Here is a 13,947-nt window from a genome sequence, read left to right on the forward strand (position 1 = left end):
GGCATGCCCAAGAGAGTGAAAGCATTGAAAGCTACCAAAGGTGGTCAAACCAAGTGTTAAAAACTTTGATATACCTGGAATATATAATCTGTAACTTTATTTTTATGATTTGATTGTTTTTGAAGTAAAAAACTTGATTATTATTTAAAAACTGAAAAATCCATAATAATTTTTCCAGTACTGTGTGTGTGTATATATATATATATATATATATATATATTTGGTTGTGTCTGAGATGGAGGTTATGTGACGGTTAATATTTGTGTATGTATATGTATGTATATATGTGTGTGTATGTATGTTTATAAGCATATGTGTATTTGTATGTATATATATGTTACATATATAAAAACATTGCAAACAAAATGTAATTATGAATGTATCACGGATATGATGATTCAATTAAAAGTAGCAATTGTTCATTGATACAGAATTAGGTATGACGAGAATTAACTTTGCATTGGATGATTTTTATAAAACCAATCATTGTGTAATGTGATTAAATAATAGTTTTTTCAAAGAAAAAAGAAGAAATAAATATAAAAAAATGAAAAAGAAATGAATATAAAAGTGGAAAATAAAAAAAGAAAATGTAATAATAGTGAAAAAATTGACCATTGATTTAGATAATAAAAGATTTCTGACTCTAGTTACAATTAAAGATTAATTAGACTTATACCACATAATATGCACTATAATAAATACTTATTTTGAAAATGTTCAATATCCAGGAACCAAGAACTCAATTAACAATTTGATTGTTACATGCTTCCACAAGCTCTTACCGTCACTTCTATCACCCAACCGAAGTTAATTTAGTTTAAATCTAAGTTAAATAAAAAAATTAACTATTATATATAAATCTTTCACGCAGTAGTTCTTGATGCCAAGACCTGAAGGTCTTCTGCAAGTCTCCAAGTAGGAGACTAGCAGAAGGTAGTCCAATTTGTATAAAAATGTGTAACACATGTTTTTCTGATCAGATTTTGTTTTTGGTTTTTTAGTCAGTCTTTTTTGCATGGAAAAATCTCCAGTTTTACTACAAATAACACTATCTTTATTAACTAGTTTTTAGTACAACATCCATTAGACTTTATAAATTAATATATTAACAAACTATTATCATAACTTTTAGCCTTTTTATTTACATATTTTGAATGTGGCCTTAGAATTGTATGGATGTAAATAGAACAAGCAAGAAATGTTTACAGTGATACACACCTTGTAATTCACTATAGCTTCTTGCTTTCTCTGTACTAACTCTGCTATCTTGAGTTTCTGTTCTTTAACTACCTAAATGTGTTGTTATATCTATTATATTAGAGAATACATTACTTATTTATATTTAAAAAATACCAAGCCAAAATTGATATTACCGAAGTAAGTTCAGCTATAAGTGACTGACTGTCAACTTCTTTTTCTTTAATAGCTTTATAATCAACACTGAGTTCATTAAATTCATTTTGACTTTGTTCATAAGCTTCATGAAGCTGTAAATAAAAATAATAATAATAAAAAAAGAATACAGCTAACTTTGATCATCTTGTTCTTTTAAAAAAATATTTTCTTAAAAAAACAACAACAATACTTCATTATATCGATTTGATTCTAATTGAAGTGCCATTCTGAATTCATCTTCTAGAGCATTGTATTCTCTATTTTTTTCTTCTAATCTAAAGCAATTAAAGAAAATACATCCAAAGAGGAGTGGTCAAACTTATTTTATTTAAAGTAAATATCTATTAAAGCTTATTTTTTTAATTTATGTTTTTATGACATGCTCTTTACTGATATCGCATTTGGTTGCTTTAGGAATTTACCATTCAAGTTTATTTCACCAAACCTTTATTACCTATGTTTGAGTTTTGTTTTTGAAAAAGTGTAAAACTGTATAACAAAACATAATCAACTTACATAACATCAGCTCTATAAAGTTTGTCAAGCATACCTTAGATAAACAACATGAGAGACAAGACTTACAACCCTGGATCTACTTAGTTTTAAGACCATTGTTAACAACCAGGCATTGCAGATCAACAAGTTGTCAATCTAATTGATCTGCAATGTCTGAATATGTTTAAAATGCTCCGAAAATCACTAATATTTTTATATTTGATTAGCAATGAAGACTTTTATTTGTAAATTTTTTTTATTTTTTGGTAAAACTCTGTACAGTTTTACCCTAAATTTTGATTATGTATTACATGCAAGCATAAAAAAATCTAGATTTTATCAAATGTGGATTGTATGTAATTTATTTCAATGATATAAAAAGATTTTTTTTTTTCTATTATAATTCATGAAAGCACTTTCATCCTAAGTAATCATCTATTATAAGATCATCTATCCTAAGAGATCATCTATCCTAAGAGAAGATATCCAATTGAATATCTCAGCAGGATATCATCTCTTAGAACCCTTGAAAAAAAATCATGACTGTACATCAAAAAAATAAAAAATTACAATACTTATTAATACTATTAAATACTTCAAGGTTAAATCCAATATGCTCACATAAAATTTTAAATTGACCTATCTCCTCTCTGGATGTTAGAATTGGAAACTTCCATTAACATTTAAACTAATCAACTCAACTCTTTGTTCCTATTCCTTATTTACTTCAATATTTTTTAGTAAAATAATTTTGTTCAGAAAAAAACTTCAAGAGAAAATAAATTAACATGCACACCTTTTCCGCATACGTAGAGCTTATAAGAGACTTACAATTAGGTTTGTTTTTCTGCTAAATGCATTTCATTGATAGCTCAGTGGTTAAGTGCACTGTCATCAGTGTTGTTTTGAAAGGTTTAAGACCTCCTCTTAGCGTAATAAATTTTGAAATTTTTTAAATCTTGCTTCTATATTTATAGCAAAAAAAAAAAAAAATAGCAAAAAAGATTTCTAAAATTTAAAATAAAATTTTAAGTTTTTTTATTTTATAGATTATAAGCGGTTATTCCATATATATTGCCTGCTAACTCAATTATGTTAAAGACGTTTACACTTACAGACATTTGTACGTAACGCTATACAAATGGAACTAAGAAGATCTTAGACCGCTAAAACATAGTCATAAAAAAAAAGTTCATTCTTATGATTATGATTGAAGACTAAAGAATAATATTAAACACTAATCTAAAAGTTAAGTCAAAAAGATTTTGCGCATTGACATTGGTTTGTGTAATAACCTTTATGCGTCAATAAACCTTTATGCGTCAAGTTTCCTTTTGCATTTATCTGATTAATTTTAATTATGTTGCATGCAAATGCATAAAAATATAAAAAACTGGTACAGATATATCATTTTCACGGAAAAGAGATTGTATTTATTACAATAGCAATAAATAAATCGTTTTCGTCTTTATTAGAATATATCCCATAAAAATATATTCCATATATCTTTAATAGAAAGAGTTTTTTAAAAAACTTTAAATAAAGTCTTAAAAAAGCCTCGACTATCATTTTAAAGGTCTAAGAAGCAGATGTTATAATTTTAGCAATCGGAAATTATCGAGAGAGGGACAAATCTAAAATTGAAGTTTCAAATTTTCCACTTGGATGTCAATATGTTTCGTGTTTTTTCAATCTTGTCAATTTTTTAAAATATAATAACATACCAATGAAAAATCAAAACATAACAGTTTGAGCAAAAAATAATTTTTATAAAAGTTTACTTATATTACATATGATCCTGAATAAAACGTTATATAAGTGGATTTATTACATTTCATAAACAAAAAATATAAACAAATAACATATTTGTTTATATATATTGTTTATATAGGGATGGTTAAGCGCAATAAAGTTTAAAAAAAAAATTAGTTTATATAAAAATAAAAAAATTATTTGTATAATGTTTCTTTGCAAATACCAATACACTATACTTAAAATTTTTAAGCGCACTGAACAGCAATTACTTTTAATTTTTTTGGTTTAGTGGCTTTTGTTAAGAGCTTTTAAATTTTGCATCAAATTATCTCATTTCAACATATTTGTTGTATCATCCATACTGCAGCTGTTTTTCAAAACACCTTAAGGTAAAAAAAATCTATTTTTATAAAATAAGCTAGTTTAGATGTCTACAAATGTTATTGAATACATATTTTCAAAGAGTTCTGAAAAAATTCATAAAAATTACTTGTTTCAAAACTTTTTACAAAGAGTTTCTCCTAATAATTTTTTTTAATTGCGTCGTTCTTAAAAAACGTAAAAAGCATATTAAGGTGTTTTAAAAAACAGCTGCAGCATATACTTATAGTAAAAAAATAAATGTAGCAAAAAAAAACCTTACTTGTCAAAAGAAAGTTTTAAATTTTTTTCTAGTTTAAGGCTCTTTTTTGCCTCCACAGCTGCATTTCCTGGAGTAGCAGGACTATCTTAAAAAGTTTTCTATTAAATAAGTTTCATAAAACTTTTTTTTGAGATCATCCGCAGCTTATTAGCACTAATTACCTGAGCACATTAATTACATAAATATCTCAATCATGATACTTATGCAACAAATTTTTTCTCCCGGTGTTTAAAATTAAAAGTCCGATTACTGCGATTAAATTGAAAGAAAAAAATACCAAAGAAAAAAAAAAACAGAGAACATTACTTTGGAATAGGATAAAAGCTATTTGATTCATTAAAAGAGTTCAATAAACCAGTCAAAAAAGCTGCAGTCGAGCTTTATACCTTTAGATCGTTCAAAGAGAAATTGACCATATTATAGTACTGATTTTATAAAATCTATGACTGGGATCAATAGCATTAACTTATTTGTCACTTATCCAAAAAAAAAAATTTTACAAACTAGTATGTTGTATACTTAAGAGAAAATTTCTGGCACCTACTTGCATGTTTTGATCAACCTACAAAATTTAATAATGACAAACTTTTAGATAAACATATACCAAAAGTAAACCAAAAGACAATAAAAAAGTTCTTAAAAAGAATCTATGATAATATTTTGTATACTATTTCAACTGATGCTTCACTGAGCTACAAGTTTCCTGATTTCAATTAAATAGCCTCAATTCTTTGCTTTCAAATAGAAAAAATCTCAATAATTTCTGCAGTAGGTAGCAGAGCAAACAAAGTTTTGGCCTTACATAAATGATAATAGCTTAGAAAACTAAATAGGTTTGAAAAACCTAAATGTTCTTGCTAAGCCCTGTATACTTTTAAATAAAGTTCTATAATACAAGAAAATCTCCTACTGAAGTACTGAAGTAGTACTGAAGTTATGTTTCAACACCAAAACTTGTAAAAGCTGCAGTTTTATTTTTTAATAGACTTAAATTCAGATTATTAAAGCTGCAGTTTGTTGTTGTTAGTGACTTAAAAAAACAAAACAATTTAATGTTACTATATGATATATATAAGTTATAATATATAATTTATACCTATAATATAAATAATAATTTGCTGAACTTTTTAGAACTGTAAAAACTATTTTTTCAAAAAGCAAATAAAATATATATTTATATTATTTATAAACTATATTACCAGATATTTTGTCTAACAAATATGCATTTTAATGATTAAATTTCATTAAATTTATATTTTGACGAAGCAAATTAATTAAAATGATTACATAAGGGTTAGCATGATACACCCAAATCTAAATTTGTTAAAATATATTCCGGCATGAAACAGGTTAAAAATTAATGTTTCATATTTTTAAACAACATGACTGGTATCATGAAAAATATTTTATAACATTGTTTTTTTAATAATATAATCCATTCACAAGTTTTGAGTCTTTTTTGTTATTTCATATTTATTTTATTATATATTTATTATACTTTAATGTTATTTTATATTTATTTTTGTTATTTATTATTGTCATAAAAACGATAAAATAATTTTCTATTTTTAAAGATTTTTACTACAAAAAAATTTGGAAACAAAGTTTTAATGATAACGATAATTTTCATTTACTTGACTAGATTATTTATTTACTAGTCAAGAAGGAAACATGGTAACAGCAGAGCTAATAAGCCGAAGTACTACTCATACATTGAGTAGGTGGAGCCGGGATTTGAACCTGCAATCCTGGTGCTACGGCCAATAATCAATCCGTACTTTTAGCAGCGCTTTAACCAACTGAGCTATCCCAGCTATTTATGGTACAGAAGATTAACAGGGACATATTATACTTGTTAAACACTTTATATTATATTAGATATAATAAAAGTAAGGTTAATAAAGTTACATTGACGATAAAACACAATCATCTTTTCAAATAATATGAAAATTTTTTGTTAAGAATATCCTTGTAGATATTCTTAACGAAAAATTCTTTATCCTACTATATCAAACTTTTTCATCAACAATTCGTTGGAATACTAAGTTTTACATGATTGAACAATAGAGCTTTGATGAGCAAAAAGAATTTCAGATTAAATTAAAGTTTACATTACATTTTGAAAATTGGGTATCTTGTGATCAATATTTAAAAGATTAGGTGGGGCAAAAGGTCAACTTTTAGTACCCATTGTAAAGCCTAGATGACTAAGTGTACTGGTTTTAGTTTACTAGTTTTATTTTTCGGTGGTTGAGTGTTATGATTCAGTTTTCAACTTGATTTTTTACCGGTGAGCAAGAACTTGGTTTTGTCAGCATTCAACTTTATGCAAACTTTGTGTCATATATTACAGATTTTAATAACTTTTTGAAGACCAGATAGGGTGGAGCTAAAAATATAATGTCATCAGCATTTACAATGTCACAACATTCATGTAGTTTTCATTTATTGATATACCAACAATATTTTCATTTTGTAAGATTTTTAGTAGGTTTTTAGTGTACATATTATAAAGATGAGGCAAGAAAATAGATCCATGTCTTATTCCTTGCATTAGATAAAAAGGATATGATAAGTAGCCTATATGGGAGTATAATGAAAACTTATGGTATTACCAATATACAGCAAAATTCTTCTATGAAGCAGGTGTAATTGTATAGCAGATGAGATCCTTAGCCGTGGTAAAGGATCACTTAGAGGAAGAAAAACTATGCCTAAAATCCTCATTTCAATGTCGGTATGGGTAGAAGGAGTAAATAAATTGAAAAATATAATAAAAAGAATAATTCATATCAAACATAATCCTATAATATATATTGGTAGTCAGGTATTAAACTTTTGTTAAAATTTTAAATAAAATGTCCCAAAAACATTTGCTAAAAAATATAACTTTTTTTTGTACTAAAAAGCAGAAAACAGGCTTTTAATTTAAAGTTAATAGTTCAGTAAACTTAAGATTGACAAGTCTGCAAAAGATTCATTTTAAAACAGACCTGTCAATATTTAGTTTATTTAACTATTAAATTTAAATTAAAAGCCTATTTTCTGCTTTTTAGTACAAAAAAGATTATATTCTTTAGCAAATGTTTTTGCTATATTTATTTTCTACTTTTTAGTCTTAACAATGAGTAATGATATTTAGCAATGTGGTTGTCAAGATATTTGTAATTAAATGGAGCTTTTTAGCCTTAATAAAGAAATGGAATTTTTCCTAATTAAAGAATTTTTTTTTAAAGGATAGAAAAATAACAAAAAGTAACAAATATTCAATTTGCATTTGCCCCCTCTTTCTCACACTTTTGCAGTATACTTTTGTATACTAATTAAACAAAGTTATGTTGTAAGTTTTAATTTAATTCACACTTTAAAAAAAACAAAAACTTAATGTAATCTTAGCTGTTTTTAAAATTGAAATGATTTATTAACAAAAAACGATTCCTTTTTTACCTGCAAACCACACGGTAGTGGTGTAGTGGTAGAGCGCTCGCCTCATAAGCAAGAAGTTCCGAGTTCGATCCCCACCACGTCCCAGGTAGTACCACGCTCAACTAGTTTCTACGCGCAGCGGCCTTGTTCGTTGAGGTTCATGTTTCGGAGTTATAGAGTTGAGAGAGGGTTGTAACCACAAAAAAGTAGCCTCCTCTACTGTAGTGGCCTTCTCGGCCTTGGAGAGGTGAATTAAAAAAAAAACAAAAAAAAAACTGCAATTTAGTAGCTGTTTTTTTAAAAAGATTAAAGTCCATAAAGGAAGACAAAGAAAGTTGATGAAGGGTTTGACATTTAAATGAAAACATTAAAAAATCGTTTGAAATATATAAACAATTGAAATATGTAAGCAATAGGCATAAAAACTTATAAACAATAACCTTAACTTATATTGATTGATGGAATCAACATCTTGCTGACGTTCTTTAAAAACTGCCTTCTCCACAAGTTCCTGAACTTCTTTCCCATTTGCTGGGATCATACCTTCCAATAGTTTCCTGAAAATTAGTTTTTTAGTATGAAAGTAACATTTCTTTTTTTTTTTCAAACAAGTGAAGCTACAAATAGATAAAAAAAGAACAAAAGATAGTAATGCAAAAGTAAAAGTTTAAAGTCATAAACCTGATTAAACAGGTGATAAATTAAAAAAAAATTATCCCTCTTTTGAAATGTATATCAAAACATATTGGTTAATAATGATTAAAATTTTTTTTTTGTTCAAAATCAACAATTGTCGCTTATTTAATCCCAACAATTGAAAAAGAAACTTTGTGATGCTTACAAATTATTATAGAACTTTTTTGTTTGACTTTAGCTATAAATATTTATTAAAAATAATCTATAAACAAAAATAATTTTAAAAATATTGAATTTAAACATGCCAAGTCTTTAAAACACACACACACACACAAATTACTTGTGTTCACACTCTCTTGATATAAGAAGTTCTTGCAACTGAATAACTTGCTCTTTTTGCTTTTCTGAAGAAAATTGTAAAAGCTCTAATTCTTTTTTTAACGCACCAGCATCAAACTGTAAGTTATGATATGTACTTTTCTAAAATAAAATAATGTAGACACATACATACATGTGTGCATATATATATATATATATATATATATATATATATATATATATATATATTTATATATTTATATATATTAGTTTAATTTCTGTATATAAGTGTAAAATAATTAAAAAAAAAAGAGTGCAAATATAAAATGATCACTAATGATCAGTGAATGCGCTTTTTTTTATTATTTGTAACAGTGAAAAAGAAAAAAAGATACAAATATTGAAATATAAATTTTGTATTGCCAAATAATGCTAGGCATATCTTAAATCAAAAATATTGATACAAATTCATAAAAGATTTTTGGCATAAAAAAATTCAGTCTGCTAATAACTTTTATCATAACACTCTTGCTAAAACTATTGTAGGTGTAGAAACACTTCAACAAAAAAAAATTTAGATGTAATTCCTCTACAAGCAAGAATTCACAAAAGAAATAACATTTGAGAACTTTAAAATGTTTGCGATTTTAAAAATTAAAACTGTTTTAAAAAAAGAATCTTTAACAGTGTTGATCAGTTTTTCCTAACAACATATTGGACCTGCTAGACAATTTGTTGTCAAGGAGTTGCCAATATTATTAAGTTACTAAAGAGAACTTCACAAAAGTAATTATTTGGTCAAATAATGCAGCAAGACAGAGATGTAGATCTAGAAAAAAATGAAACTAGAATTTAAGGATTTAAGGTTTTAGATATTTCAAATGTGAAAAGAATAAGAAAAATATTTTGATCTTAAAACATTTCATGCTTTCACAAATAAAACTAGTAAAAAAAGACAACATCTTAACAACAATCTCAAAGCACACTCTTGAACAGAAGCCTTCTTGAACAAGAAAAATTCCTATAATTCAACAAAGAAGATAATTCCATGAACATTTTTTATGAATTTAACAATAAGATCTTTAAATTTAAAACTGAAATGATAGGAAAATGTGAAAGTATAAAGCAAACATCCTGTGTGTATGTATGTATGTATGTATGTATGTATGTATGTATGTATGCATGTATGTATGTATATATGTATGTATGCATTTATGTATGTAGGGCCGCCTCTAGGGTAGACGGCGCCCAGGGCAAAACTAATTGCAGTACCCCCAATCTCCAGTAAAAGTTGCGTATATAAGCTTTTTGTGCTGCCACCAATACTTTAATACTTACACCACTTGCCAATCTACCATAAAGATAAATATACATTTGTATACATATACATATATATATACATTTGATTCATGGATTGTAATAAGTTAAAAAAATCAAATAGTTCAAACAATGTAATTCTAAATGAAAAATTAGATTATGTTTTAAAGGAACTTTTATAGGATTTTTTGAAGGTAAATTGTTCAAAAATTTTTCCCAGGTTGAGTTTTTTTGCCTCCTTGTTTTTAATGGAAAGTATCCATTGAAATTGAGGAGGCATAATCAAATTACTGTATCATCGATGTACACGGATAGGTTTGATTGAATCTATCAATTGACACTAAAAATGAGAAATCTCCCATAAGCATCAGCAGTGACTTTGCCTCTGATCAAATTGATGCATCATTAGATTGTTCACTAAGTTGTTCCAGAGTTTCAATTACGCCATTATATCAGTATCAAATTGCTTATACAGAATTTATCTAAGCTTCCCACTCGGTTTCACAGAATTACTTCAGGGTTAGTGTTTCATCATGGTCACTAATAATGCATCATTGCTTTGTTGATGCAGAAAAAATTGTGTAGATTCTTTGAATAACAGCAACATAGACTTCACGGAAGATGAAGCTTGTTGAATATAACTAGGTTCAAGGTGTGGCAAAAACAGGATGTAAATGAGGCTAGTGGGCATTCTGCCTTAATTTGAATTTGAATTGTAGCCATACTTGACCTGGTGTCGTAGCATTGACCTCTACAGTTATTTAGGTCGAGCTTACAAGACTTTATTTCTTCAATTAGAAGGTCAGTAAGAGCTTCACCAGGCAACTCTTCAGACACTGCAAATCCAATAAAGATTACTTGAGCAATGCATGTTGCTTCATCTGCTTCATGAACATAGTGGATGGTTGAAGAGGCTTGGTCTTTGTGACTAAGGTCTATAGTGCAATACTTTACACACTTTACCTTGTTCACAATAGCTTCATTAATATGCAAGGCTAAGAGGTTAATGACCTTGTTTTGAATGGCTTAGTGCCAGTCACTGTTAATTATTATATCTTAGTTTGGTTGTTTATTAGGTCAAACTGTGTTTAAAACTTCCAACATTCTTTTGAAACACTGTCAAATTGTCCAAATTATTCCAGTGATTGACAACTCTGTAAGTGAAAAGGTTGTGTTATTGTGTAAATTTTTTTACAATTTTGCGATATAGGTGTTTACGATATCCTTGTTGTGAAGCAATAGATTCTGGTTTGATATACTACCAATTAACATGGTCTAATTTATTCTCAAGTTTGTACTGCTGAATGCAATCTGCACACGCTCTTTTATCTGTCAAAGTAGTTAAATTAAGAATTTTTAATCTTTTTTCATAATCAAACTTTTTAAGCAAGTGAGAGGCTTTCATGGCCCTATGATCAATGCATTTAATATCTTTTTTGGGGTAAAAATTACATGCAGGCACAGCAAACTCTATGATGAGGTTTAACATGAGTTAGGTATAAATTTTTCCAAAGGTTAATATCCCTACTCAGGAAAGCAGTTTTCATCCATCCCTAGATTACATTTTGTTGCATGAGTTTTTCAATCAAGGTTAAACGAAATTGTCACACCAAGATCACATTTAGAGTTGATAGTATGGCATAACTAGTTGTTCCAAAGAATATGTTGTAACTAAATTTAGGGTTACTGTAGCTGAAATGCATAACTTTACATTTATCAAAATTTAGCCTCATGAGCCAAGTTTCTGTCAAAATAATATTTGCATTTATTTCTCTTTGAAATTTTTGGGAATCTTCTTCATTTGATATCCTGGCTATTAATTTACTGTCATCAGCATAAAGCTTACAGGAATAACAATTTAAGACATTTGGATGATCATTTATGTAGATTATATACAAAAGTGGTTCGAGCACATTTCCTTGTGGTATGCCACTGGAGACATCGGACCAATTTGAAATGCTTTCTCCAAACACAACATATTTTAGCCTGTTTTCATTTAGTTCATTAGTATTTTTGCAGATAAATAGATTATCCAAGTCAATTTTGCTTAGTCAAAAATTTAGATTTGAGTAGTTACCTTTCCTAAAATTATAACTTTATCTTTTGAATATCTGTTTATGATTATTGGCTACAAATATGTTCCAGCAAATTGATACATAAAATAGTTCAGTGCTATCACTTAGCGGTGGATTTGATTCTATGTCAAAAACTCTACCCATGGACTCTGTAAATAAATTTAAATCAGTAATAAAATTAAATCAAGATAATTGCAATAATTACCTCTCTAATTAATGTTGAATAAAATGTTGTTTTGATCTTTTTGTCACAAATTTTTTGGTTTTGTTTTCTGTTGCTCTAGCATATGCGGGCACTAATAAGAGCTGTATTAGCTTGTGACCCAGGTTTGACTAAGCCTGCTGCGAAATCACTGTACTTTGTACTTTTACTATTAACAGAATCATTTATACAAACTCTTTTTTTTCCCAGTGTTTCAACTTTAAACCGCTAATTAATGCAACTTTATCAATAAGAACTTGCTCCAAATTATAAATCCTCTCCATTTGTGCACATTTAACTTTATTATTAACTATTGAAATTAGTTTGTTTTACCTTCTTTTCCTGGTTTGATTCAAGCACCATTTGAACTTTGATAGGAGGGCTACCACCCTTATCAATAAATTACCTCCTATTTGTGAGTTTTTCAATATATTATTAGTTCTTATTAAAACAAATACATCTGTCAGTTTTTTGTGTCTTTTTTTGTGTTTGTGTTTATTATATAAATATATATATATTTATATATATATATATATATGCGGTAGTGGCGTAGTGGTAGAGTGCTCGCTTCATAAGCGAGAGGTTCTGAGTATGATCACCACCACATCCCTAGTAGTACGGCGCTCAACTTGTTTCTCTGCACAGCAGCCTTGTTCGTCAAGGTTCATGTTTTGGAATTATAGAGTTGAGAAAGGGTTATAACCACAATTAAGCAGCCTCCTTGCCTTCTTGGCTTTGGGGAGGTGAATTAACTAATATATATATATATATATATATATATATATATATATATATTTATTATAAATAAAAATATTTATCAATATAATATTTATTATAATAAAAATTATATATATTTTTATTTGTTTATATTTTATTATATATATAATTTTCAAATAGAAAATATATAACATAAATTTAGCTAATCATTTAACTCAAATCATTTAAATATGGCAGGGTAAATGGTTAAAAATAAAAATATAAAACTCTTTTAAAACAATTTTTAAACTCTTTTAAAACAATTTTTGAAATAAACTAAAAGTAAAAAAATAAACATTCGTTTGAGACCCAAGAACTTAGTTACATACACAACAAGAAATATCCATTACATGATGGGCGCCTATAATTTTAAATGGTAAAGATATTTTATAAAGTTATGGAGACGTTAAAAATTTTTTTTGCTGCACCTGCAGGCTGCAGAGCCTGGAGGTGCCGATAATAGTTTAGATAAGCATATGGTTACTAGTTTTGCTTTACCTTTATAGCATAAGCTTTTTAAGTAAAAGGAAGAAAAAAAATGAAGAATAATGAAAGAAAAGATGCCATGCTAAACCCTCAGTCAAAGTAGTGGCACTCCTTTTGAAGCGACAGGCTATGAGTTGACATATGTACTGAAGCCCCCAGCAGCAGGCTATTTCAGTGTGACATCAGAGATGTTATCTAAACACGAATTTATAGTTGTGTAAATGCATATATAAATATCAGGGGCTTTTCTAGACCATTTTCAACAGCGCCAACCATATTTGGATGCCGCCCAAATATATATATATACTGATGGAGATACATGTTAAAAAAAAAATGATGTGTTTTTACTAATTTTTTATTGTTCTGTTCATTAAGAACATTGAGCACTCTACTTGTAAAATACACTAACATGGTTTATATATACAGTCGCAAGCAGTGAA

At 27.6% G+C, this 13,947-nt stretch overlaps 1 protein-coding gene across 4 annotated transcripts in view; it reads right to left on the reverse strand.

The window, feature by feature from the left end:
• LOC136071979 (leucine-rich repeat and coiled-coil domain-containing protein 1-like) overlaps positions 1-13,947 on the reverse strand; it is an 84,515-nt gene that overhangs the window by 34,110 nt on the left and 36,458 nt on the right. For all 4 annotated transcript variants that reach the window (XR_010643922.1, XM_065818785.1, XM_065818784.1 and 1 more), the window contains 5 exons: positions 8,694-8,833; positions 8,158-8,274; positions 1,589-1,673; positions 1,377-1,490; positions 1,222-1,293 (listed from right to left, as the gene is read on the reverse strand). Coding sequence is in view for 3 of the 4 variants with exons in the window: in XM_065818785.1 (XP_065674857.1) it covers positions 1,222-1,293; positions 1,377-1,490; positions 1,589-1,673; positions 8,158-8,274; positions 8,694-8,833 (528 nt within the window). In the remaining variant the exon portion in view is untranslated. The remainder of the gene's footprint in view (positions 1-1,221; positions 1,294-1,376; positions 1,491-1,588; positions 1,674-8,157; positions 8,275-8,693; positions 8,834-13,947) is intronic.

This window comes from Hydra vulgaris, chromosome 15, assembly GCF_038396675.1.
Source record: "Hydra vulgaris chromosome 15, alternate assembly HydraT2T_AEP".
NCBI lineage: Eukaryota > Metazoa > Cnidaria > Hydrozoa > Anthoathecata > Hydridae > Hydra > Hydra vulgaris.